This window comes from Saccopteryx leptura, chromosome 1, assembly GCF_036850995.1.
Source record: "Saccopteryx leptura isolate mSacLep1 chromosome 1, mSacLep1_pri_phased_curated, whole genome shotgun sequence".
In the NCBI taxonomy this organism is placed as follows: Eukaryota; Metazoa; Chordata; class Mammalia; order Chiroptera; family Emballonuridae; genus Saccopteryx; species Saccopteryx leptura.
In genome coordinates, this window is record NC_089503.1 from 269,713,574 (window position 1) to 269,724,661 (window position 11,088).

The 11,088-nt window shown below is 49.3% G+C and overlaps 1 protein-coding gene across 3 annotated transcripts in view; it reads left to right on the top strand.

The window, feature by feature from the left end:
* ZNF496 (zinc finger protein 496) overlaps nucleotides 1-10,331 on the top strand; it is a 36,443-nt gene extending 26,112 nt beyond the window's left edge. For 2 of the 3 annotated variants that reach the window (XM_066352726.1, XM_066352737.1), the window contains exons 7-11: nucleotides 1,848-1,980; nucleotides 2,403-2,510; nucleotides 3,701-3,814; nucleotides 5,719-5,883; nucleotides 7,872-10,331. In XM_066352726.1, coding sequence (XP_066208823.1) covers nucleotides 1,848-1,980; nucleotides 2,403-2,510; nucleotides 3,701-3,814; nucleotides 5,719-5,883; nucleotides 7,872-8,632 — 1,281 coding nt within the window. In that variant the 3' untranslated portion in view covers nucleotides 8,633-10,331. The remainder of the gene's footprint in view (nucleotides 1-1,847; nucleotides 1,981-2,402; nucleotides 2,511-3,700; nucleotides 3,815-5,718; nucleotides 5,884-7,871) is intronic. The other variant, XM_066352741.1, reaches the window with a different exon arrangement.
* The last annotated feature ends 757 nt before the right edge of the window (nucleotides 10,332-11,088 follow it).

Genomic DNA, 11,088 nt, shown 5'->3' on the forward strand with positions numbered 1-11,088 from the left:
CTGAGTGATTCACCTCAAGGCACACATAAATTAGTAATTACATCAAAAAATACATTTTTTTACAGACCAGAAAAAATAGGTATACTTTTGATTCATTCATACCTGATGGCTGTTATGTTGGCTGTTGTGATTTTTTTATTTGATAGTCTAAGGGAAAAGAGGTCAGTGCCCCTGACTAGTCAGGTATTACATGTTTTAAAAGTTCTTGTAGCACACCATTTGAAAATCTGTGGTTTAGTATGGGTAGATACAAGGACATGTGTATATTATAATATTATGAACTTCTAAATTTTTAAAACAGATTTATTATTTAATATTATATGGATTATACTCCCTCCCCCACCCTAAATTTTATTTTGAAGTCCTTTCCAATTGACTATAAAAGAATTATTTCTTATAACCCAAAATGGAATTTTATTTTACATGCTTTGTGATTGCAGAAAGTCTGTGCCTTGTTAAGCCAATATCCAAGTGACTGTACATGTAGTTAGTTCCTCCAACTATATGTGATAGTGACACACAGGCAGGTACATACTGCCTGATGCTGATCCTGGTGATTAGAGTATGAACAGCATGTTAGCTAGACCAGAAGTTCTCCATCATTCATGTCTTTCTTCTTCCAAATATTCTTTCAAATAATCAAGGTTCCACATTAGTAAAAACAGAGTAAATGATTTTTCAATGACATTTCTTGTTACCATGAATTTGTTATCACATTAGTGTTTATAGGAAGTTTGTAGCCCTGGCCAGTGGCTCAGTGGATAGAGCATTGGCCCTGCATATGGATGCCCTGGTTCGATCCCTGGTCAGGGCACACAGGAGAAGCAACCATCTGCTTCTCTTCTCCTCCCTCTCCCTCTTCTCTCTCTCTTCCTCTCTCACAGCCAGTGGCTTGATTTGTTCCAGCATCCACTGGGAGACTGAGGACGGCTCAGTTGGTTCGTCTGCCTCACTGTCTCCTCTCCTCTTACCTAAAACAAAATAACAACAACAACAACAAAACATAAATTATATATATATATATATAGGAAGTTTTAGAACCTAATAATAATTTCATGCTTCAGTGGGCAAAGAGCTATATTTTCATTTTGTAAAGGACTTATTTTTGTGATCACTTGGTATTATGTGGATATGCCACCATTTTTAAAATTAGAGTTAATTTGATACATTCCCATGGTCTGAAAAGCGTAAGCCCCAGCCTCACTGCAGAGTTGCTGACGATCCAGACTTTGGATGCTCTGCACCTTAGGCAGTCTAGCTCGTCTCAGCACAGGTGCTTTCCATGTGGCCACCATGGAGGCTTCCACTCTGTGCATAGAGGCCCTGCTCCTTGTAATTGTACCATACTCATGCCTGGGAGGATGTCCTGGGATTCATCAGTGCTCTGCTGGTAAGCAGAGTTTGTCTTCTGTCTTTATTACCTGTGCTCAGGATGTATAGATAATAGGATATTATCTATGATCATCAATGCTGCCATGAAGGGGCTTGAACAGACTTAACACAGCACATGTGCAAAATAAGCTCTAGAAATGGAGCATTGCACGGCCGGCTGAGCGCCCTGGCAATGTCCATGGTTCCCGTTGCTTACCTGGGGCTATGCGTACACCCTGCCATACTCAGCAGGTGGCCTGTTTCTGCACCCCCTTGGCCACTGGTAAGTTGCAATTTGGATTCGGCCAAACCAAATAGGAACGAGGTGGATGCCAGGTGAGAGCTGGGGAGCGGCCCTCAGCCCTGCCCCTTCTGCATACACATTATGGAGTTGTGTCCAGCTGCTCCCTTGTTTGCAGCATCCCTCCCCTAGCTTGTCCCTGGACTGAGGCATCCCCGTTGTCCTATGGTTTCAGAAACGGTTTTCTCCATTTGAAGACATGATCTTCTGCTTCTCAGAAGAGGACTGGTCCCTTCTAGACCCTGCCCAGACTGGCTTCTATGGAGAGTTCATCATTGGAGAGGACTGTGGAGTCTCGCTGCCTCAAAGTAAGACTGACTTCCACCCTCTCCTGAGACCAGGGACTTGGGGGGGGATCACATATGATCTTACCACCCCTCAACCTTGACAGCAGGTCACCTGCACAGAGGGACCCTCTCTTGACACTATTACATGTAAACCAAGCTTACTGTCTCTTTTGCATACAAAATCAAATATAACAAATTTCTGGATATCCACTTTTCTTCTCTCATGCTGATCCTATGGCCTCAAACTGTGGCTCTCTAACCCACAAGCCTGACAGTGCTGCCCCAAGCCCACAGCTCCCCCACCAGTTTACCCTCACCTGCCCTTCCTGCCTGCTCCAGCTTTCTGCTTCTGTGCAGACTTGCATAACCCTGTCACTGCCAGGCATGTCCTGCCTCCCTCCAGGTCACTGAGGAATGTGTGTCCTCTCCTTTTCTATGAACAGATGACCCAGCAGCCCAGCTGGACCTCTCCCAGGGAGAAGAGAATGAGCCACGTGTTCCAGAGCTGCAGGACCTCCAGGGGAAGGATGCTGCCCAGGCCTCCTCCTTGGGTGAGTCATGATTCTACCACTGGGTGGGCAGAGTGGGGTGGTAGGCGGGCCATCTCACGGCAGCCCTCTGGAAGCCCTGCTTCTGTCTTCGTAGAATATGTCTTGCCTCCTCCACGCAACTCCTTACAGAAAGAACGTAGGTTTTTATTTTTCTGGGTGTGGGGATCACACTCCTTCCTTACCAGGGACTAGGACACAAGTGGGAATATCTTTTCCTCTGCTGCAAGAAGCACCCGATCTGTGCTGACAAGCCAGTGGCCCTTCCGCAAGTGAGTCACACTCTCCACAGGTCAGGTAGAGAGGAGTGCTAGGCACAGGGCCTCCAGGTAGGCCTTCTACCACATGCTGCAGGTATGAGGAAACTGAGGTATGAGTCCTGGGACTTGAGTGACAACAGCGCAGCTGAGGAGCAGCATTTTCTAGTCCCCCTACCCTGGGCTTTCTCTGTCACCAGAACTTGACTTTTTTTTTTTTTTTAAGATTTTATTTATTCATTTTAGAGAAGGGGGGAGAAAGAGAGAGAGAGAGAGAAGGGGCAGAGAAGGGGGGAGGAGCAGGAAGCATCAACTCCCATATGTGCCTTGATTGGGCAAGCCCAGGGTTTTGAACCGGCGACTTCAGCATTCCAGGTCGACGCTTTATCCACTGCGCCACCACAGGTCAGGCAGAACTTGACTTTTTAACCACTGTGTCAAGACACTGCTCCTTTTAGGGCAAAAAAACTCTGCCCCACACCCCTTCCCCTTCAGGGCCTGGAGCTGGTACAGTGCAGTCAGGTGTGGCTCCACATCCTCACCTAGAATGAGCATGCAGGGCCTCTTGGGCGGCCAGCTCCTGTCCTCTGTCTGGCAGGCTCTGAGCAGGCTGTGTTTATGCAGTGTCTACTCAGGACCCTGGGCCTGTGGAAACTGCAGTGCAGAGTGGAAATGACCATAGGATTGGCAGTCACTCATTCACAGTCAGAGCAGAACCAAGACCCATGCTGACTCCATCTAGCTTCAGAACCTGTGTTTGTGGTGGTGGCTGTTTTGCCTACAAATTCATTCGCTGTACAGATATTGATGGCATGGCTGCCCGAAAAGGGAGCCCAGGCTCCCCCTGGATCACAGCCTAGCATCTGTTAAGGTGCCTCCCCAGGTAGTGCTGCAGCTACGTGACAAACCCACCTTTCCGTTTTCTTCCCTGGAAAGACTTTCCAAGTCTCCAGCCGTTCCAGGTCAAAGAAAGAGGAAAACGAGATGAGCTGCAGGTGCCAGAGTTCCAGGCCTGCCAGCAGACAGCGCTTGCTCAGAGCACCCGCCCAGGTAGAGAGGGCCTGGTAGGGTGTGGGGTGAGCGCCTGTGTGTGGTCTATATTTGAGCACGTGTGTGTGTGGTGTGTGTACATGTGCACCTGCACATGAGTGCAGTTATGTGGTGTGTGTGTACTGTGTGTCAGGTGATATGTAGTTTGTGCGTAGATGTATTGTGTATGGCGGGGTTTTGTATGTGAAAGTGTGTTATGTGCATGCACATTTGCTGGGATTGAATCTCTGAGGTCCCAGCCAAATGCATTGTTCCTGTGAGTTGTCAGTTGATTTTTCTAGGGTCTCTCCCAGCTGAGCCCCAGCCAAGATCCTCCCCCCTCCCCCGGCCTCCCCGTGCAGGTTGAAGCAGGTGTGCCATGGCACTGCTGGCCATATAGGAAAGTGTTTCTTCCTGGAGTACAGAAGGCCAGAGTCTTGGGCAAGGTCTTAGACCTAAAGAGCAGGATTGTGGAATGCCAGAGGATAAGGGAGTCTGGACAGCATGTGTTCCACCCACACGTGTACTCCGAGACATGTTGGTAAAAGTCATTACCTGCCAGAGGCAGACAAAAATGTGGCCATCTTTAATGTCCTTGGGGTTCAGGTGTTCTTCCAAACACCAAACCTGAGTCTCTGGTTCTTCTTTTTTTTTTTCTTCTTATCTTCCTTTTTAAAATTCCAGTTGACAGATACTATTATATTAGGTCTCTGGTTCAGGAATGCACTGTGTCATGGGGACTTTGCACAGCTGTGGGGACTGAACTCATGCAGTTTGTTTTACCCAAGATGCCTTTTGGAGCAGGATGTGTCTGTGCAGGGCTTACTGTCATTTCTGTTCACCACTTCATGTGTAGACAAAAGGAATTTTACATTTAAAGCAGATCCAGGAGCATGGCCCCACCCCACAAACTTTGAGCTCCCTCACCCCTAGTTTTCTGAGGTGCCTGCTACAAGCTAAGGGCAGCCATGTACGCTGAGGAAACCCTTCCTCAAGCTGCAAGGAGCTGTCTCAGTGGGGTTGCTGCAGCATATGCACTCCCTGCCTCTGGCCCCTGCCTGCTCACAGCAGCCTCATGCTGTATATGGTGGGTGCTTATTGCACTGGGCCCAGCTGCACTCAGTGCCATACTGAGTCGACTAGTCCTGTTTGTTTTGTTTTCTCTGAATCAGGTAGTTACTGTTTAGTCCTTGTTTCTTGTTTATTTTTATTTTTTATTTATTTATTTTTTGCCTTTTCCCCCTTCACACTGGGTAAGTCTTGTTTCCAACCTAAGCATCAAGGTAAGGTCTTCATGTGATTTCATGCACTATTATCTATACCAGTGGTCCCCAACCCCCAGGCCGTGGACCGGTACTGGTCCATGAGCCATTTGGTACCAGTCCGCAGAGAAAGAATAAATAACTTACATTATTTTCGTTTTATTTATATTTAAGTCTGAACGATGTTTTATTTTTATTTTTTTATTTTATTTTATTTTATTTTATTTTTGTATTTTTCTGAAGCTGGAAACAGGGAGAGACAGTCAGACGGACTCCCGCATGCGCCCGACCAGGATCCACCCGGCACGCCCACCAGGGGCGATGCTCTGCCCCTCCGGGGCATCGCTCTGTTTCGACCAGAGCCACTTTAGCGCCTAGGGCAGAAGCCAAGGAGCCATCCCCAGCGCCCGGGCCATCTTTGCTCCAATGGAGCCTCAGCTGCGGGAGGGGAAGAGAGAGACAGAGAGGAAGGAGAGGGGGAGGGGTGGAGAAGCAGATGGGCGCTTCTCCTGTGTGCCCTGGCCGGGAATCGAACCTGGGACTTCTGCACGCCAGGCCGACGTTCTACCACTGAGCCGATGTTTTATTTATTTTTTTTGTTTTTTGTTTTGTTTTTTTTCTATTTTTTTTTTTAAATTTTTTATTTATTCTTTTTTTTTTTAGAGAGGAGAGGGAGAGACAGAGAGAGGGAGAAGAGACAGAGAGAGAGAAGGGGGGAGGAGCTGGAAGCATCAACTCCCATATGTGCCTTGACCAGGCAAGCCCAGGGTTTCGAACCGGCGACCTCAGCATTTCCAGGTCGACGCTTTATCCACTGCGCCACCACAGGTCAGGCCCCGATGTTTTATTTTTAAAAAATGACCAGATTCCCTCTGTTATATCCATCTAAGACTCACTCTTGACACTTTTCTCGGTCACATGATACATTTATCCGTCCCACCCTAAAGGCCGGTCAGTGAAAATATTTTCTGACATTAAACCGGTCTGTGGCCCAAAAAAGGTTGGGGACCACTGATCTATACCACTCCTTCTGAGATAGACACTTTCTCAGTGAGCACAGTTAACACAGCAAAAGCCATCAGTGGGGTGGCTGAAACACCAAGTTTATTTCTCGCAAGTCCAAGATAAAGCCCCAGTAGTCTGTGAATGGTGAAGGCTCTCTTCCTGGCTTGTAGATGCTGCCTTCTCACCATGTGCTCACAGGGCCTTGTCCTAGTGCGTGATGTTTTGGGGGGGGGGGGTATCATGAGGGAGGTGAGGGAGCTTGTGTTCTCACACCTCACACTTGTTTTTCTTATTGGGGCATTCTTACCAACATGCAGTCCCTAATCACCTCCCAAAAGCACCACTTCCTAATAACTGCCTCAGTGGGGGATAGGACTGCAACAGACATGTTTTGGGGGTGGCACATTCAACCTGTAACAGATACTCTGATGTCTCCATTCTGCAGCTGGGGCACCCGAGCTGAAGTCGCTGCCCAGGGTCCACACTCACAGACAGGAGTGTCAGTGTCTGAGATCTAAATGCAGACCGTCGGGGCCGAGGCCTGGGCTGAACACTTCGCTGAGCCACAGCTTGGCTTTTGTATGAAATCAGAATTATGGATCTGAATCCATTGCCTCTTATTGGCACATAATTCTTCCTGTTTTTCATTCTTTTTTTGGCTTTATGTCTTGCAAGAAAGCCTCACTATCCTAACATAATAAGCATATTTTTTTAAATAATGCTTTTGTCTCCCCCATACACACACATCTAGCTTTCTGTTTTCACTGCTTCTCTCCACAGTCCCTCCAGCTCACAGATAACCATCCATCATCCATTCCCAGCCCACAGGGCGCTCTCCCTGAGCAGTTAGCTGACAGCTTGGCATGAGGCCTCGCCTGGTTCGTGTACAACATGGCCATTAGTGTGCTCAGTCCCCTGATTGAGCTCCATCCCCCTGATATCGTAGGAAACTTTCTCTGTCTCCTTTAGATTTTTCCCTGTAAAACAAGAGATAGGAATCAGAGCTGCCTTGAGGGGTTATCGTTGAGGATTACTTGATCTAATACCATGCACTCAGACCACAATTCTCCCCATTTCCCTGTTATTCAAACAACCCATTCAGGGGACTCTCCTCCCTATAGCCCCACACACTGGTGAGCTGAGAGCTCTCTGGTGTTTTGGGAACATCTCTAAATCATACCTCACCTTAATAGGAGTTCCTCACATCATTCTGTGAACAGCCCACCGGAACACAATCATTGTTTATGTACCCTTTTTAGAAACTCTGCATTTACTTTTGGTCACTTAGTTGATTTGGGGGGGTGTCATTCCATATATGACATATTAGTCTCCCAAGGGCTACCCTAGCAAAGTACCACAGACTGGGAGGCTCACACAGTAGAAATGGATTTTCTCAATATTCTGGAGGCTGGAGGTCTGAGATCCAGGTTTCAGAAGTGGGGGTTTTCCCTGAAGCCTCTCTTGGCCTGTAGATGGTGTCTTACCCCTGTGCCTCCACATGGTTGTGTCTCTGCATGTCTATGTCTGAATCTCTTCTTGTAGGATGCCAGTTGGATTACGGCCTACCCTAATGATCTCATTTTAATTACCTCTTGAAATAGCTTCACTCCAAATACAGTCACATTCTGAGGTATTGGGGATTATGGCTTAAGCATAATAAGAATGTTGAGGGGCTGCAGTTCTGCCCTTAACACTCCACCCAAATTCATGCCCTTCTCACATAAAATATATACACTTTCTCACCATGACCCCCAATGTCATAACCTGTTCCAGCATCAACTCACAGTGACCTCCATGTTGCTTTCCTGCAGCTGGAGGCGTCTCACCGCCCTCTAAGAACAGCCTGGACGAGGAGGTGACTATCGAGATCATCCTGTCCAGCTCTGGGGACGAGGACTCCCAGCTGGGCCCCTACTGCAGGGAGGAGCCACGCAGCCCCACAGGGAAGCTGCACCGTGCCCCGACCCCGCAGCAGAATGGCTCCCCAGCCAGGGGCGAGGTGCATACCTCCTCTGGGAAGTCTTATGTGTGCCCCAACTGCGGGAAGGTCTTCCGCTGGAGGGTCAACTTCATTCGGCACCTGCGCAGCCGCAGGGAGCAGGAGAAGCTGCATGAGTGCTCGGTGTGTGGGGAGCTGTTCAGCGACAGCGAGGACCTGGATGGGCACCAGGAGGCCCACGAGGCCCAGAAACCTTTTCGGTGTGGTGCCTGTGGGAAGAGCTTCCGCCTCAACTCGCACCTGCTCTGCCATAGGCGTGTCCATCTGTCCCCCTCTGGGCGCCAGGCGGTGATGGGAAGTGATCAGGAAGCGGCAGGGGCCACGGGTGGGGGTCCCGACACACTGCTAGCTGAGGGCCGGGCCCGGGTGAGCGTCCAGTGCTGTGACTGCGGAAAGCTGTTCCAGCGTCCCGATCACCTGGCGAGGCACCGCAGCAGCGTGCATGGTAAGGACCCAGCGCGGCCCTTCAGGTGCCGGTACTGCGTCAAAAGCTTCCTGCACAACTCGGACCTCCTGCGACACCAGCGCCTGCACATGAAGCGCCGCTCCAAGCAGGCGCTTAACTCTTACTGAGGGGCGTACACCCTTTCCAGGACGCACCTGCCCCAGAAAAGACCTCATCCTCTCACCCTCTGCTCAGGTAGAAATGAGATAGTGGCCCACTGAGCATGTCTTCTGTCTCTGCTATGCGAAAAAGCAGGGAGGGAGATGCATAACCAGCTTGGACTCACCGGTGTTTGTGTGTCCAAGAGAGCCCTGTCCAGTGCTTCCCAACCAGGCCGAGAGCCTTGGCTACCCTGATCACGGTTACCCCTTGGGGTCTATCGTTTACCACCCACGGATTCACTACATTGCCATACTCTCGGGTCTAAACCCCCACGCCTGAGGTCCCAGGGCACCTGTATGTCCCATCTGAGAGCACCAAAGCCTGGGGTGGGGCAAGGGCTAGAGGCAGTCAGTGAGGCCTGAGTGCATATGGGCAGCGGGGCCAGGCATGCAGCTTCCACGTAGCCAGCTGGCCCTGGGTGCACCCACTTACCAGGCAACCCTTTCAGGGTAGGCAGCCTTAAGGGTGCTTCTGCAAAGGGAAACTGTCCTACCTTTGTGACCTCACCAAGGGCAATATTCATATTTTTAATTGTATGTTGCACACCCTGCCCAAATGTCATTTCTTTGTACCCTTGAGGTCCTGGTAAATGGTTGTGGGGTGGGAGCAGTTGTCATTTAAAAGGCACTTACGTTCCCCTGCCCATTCCATCGCCTCCAGGAATGCAGAGCTCAGCCCCAATGTGGGATTCTGTTGTCTCGGAGGGGCAGTGGGGACGGCTTCCCGTGAGGTGGAGCTCTGCACACATTAGTTGAGCCTGCTGTTGGAGTCATTTGCCAGGGCTGCCCTAACATTACCAGACGCAGGTGGCTTAAAACACAAATATCTTGCCTCAGTTCTGGAGGCTGGGAGCCCACAGTTGGGTTGGTAGGGTAGCATGCGGTAAAGGGAAGGTCTGTCCCATCCATGCCTGTCCCTCAGCTTCTGGTGGTGCCTGGCAGTTGATAAACCTTGTTGAAGCATCACCCCATCTCTGCCATCATCTCCACATGGTGTTCTTACCTACATGTGTCTCCACATTTCCCCTTTTTAAAAGGACACTAGTCACATTGGATCAGGGTACCCCCCTGCCTACTCTGGTATATTCCTGCCTTAACTACTTTAGTAACATCTACAATGATTAATTCCAAGAAAGGTCACATTCTGATGTGCTGGGGTTAGGACGTAAGTATGGATTTTGGGTGGTGGGGAGACAATTCAGTCAACAGCCCCATGTAGTCTTGTGACTGGTCATCCCTGATTAACAGATGAATTGATGAATTGATAGAAACTCAAATTCACTCGCTGTCCAATCCAGTGGGAGCAGCATAGCTGTGAAGGTTTGTAGCCTGGAATTCTCGACGGAGTGAAGCCCTGAGCAGTGAAAAACCATGGTCTTGGTGCCATGGAAGACTGACTGTTCCCCAGGCTCCATGATGAGAGAGCACAGAGGCTGTGGGGCAGTGGTGGCTGAATCAAAGCCACCAGGTGGGCAGTTTGAATTATTTGTAATGTCATTGTCACATTGAGATGCCACTGCCACAAACCCAGTGGAAGAGCCACAAGGTTTTATCCGGATTACTGTGCCTGTGTAGACTCTACTGCACAATGAGGAGCAGTTAATGCAATAAAACCGTAAGGTCATACACAGAACAAGAAATAAATACCAGGGCTCTTTGTTTCTAAGTAGTTTGCCTGTTTATTAATCTGCCAGGAGAAGGGAGGGCATTCCCAAACAAAGCTGGGTTACATTTGCCCCACCTCCTGCACTCTTGCCCAAGAGCTTGTCAGTGGGCAGGTGGTTCTCTGTCCACTTCACACATTTGCCTAATGGAACATTGATCTACTTGCTGTCCTGTCTTAACCTGTAACGCCAGATCTGAAATAAGAAAAACAAGGATGCAACTGCTTCTGGGGTCCCCGCCCAAAACTTTGGGGACCCTTGCTGATATAGCACACCAATGTGCCTACCTATCTAATTGGGAGGTCACATCACTCAGGGCTCAGAAAATGGCTCTCCTGAATGATGTAGCTCAAATCCCAGTTCATCCCAGGTAGAAATGAGAGAGCGGCCCACAGCATTTCTTCTGTCTGCTGTTCTAACAGGTAGGGAGGCGTGTTACCAGTTTGGACTGGCTGATGTTTCTGGGTCCAAGAGAGCCCTGTCCAGTGCTTCCCAAGCAGGCTGAAGGCCTGAGCTGCCCTGACTGCAGTCACCCCTTGGGGTCTGTTGCTTGTCACACATCGATTCACTATACTGTCATACTGGGATGCCATTCTATCCACTGAACCACCCAGCCAGGGTCAGGAATACCTGCTCTTAGTACTTTTGACAAGCTGCAATTTGGAGGAGCTAAGGAAATTGAACAAAGACTAGGAGAGCCCTGGCTGGTTAGCTCAGTGGTAGAGTGTCAACCCTGCCTATGGAAATCCCAGGTTTGAT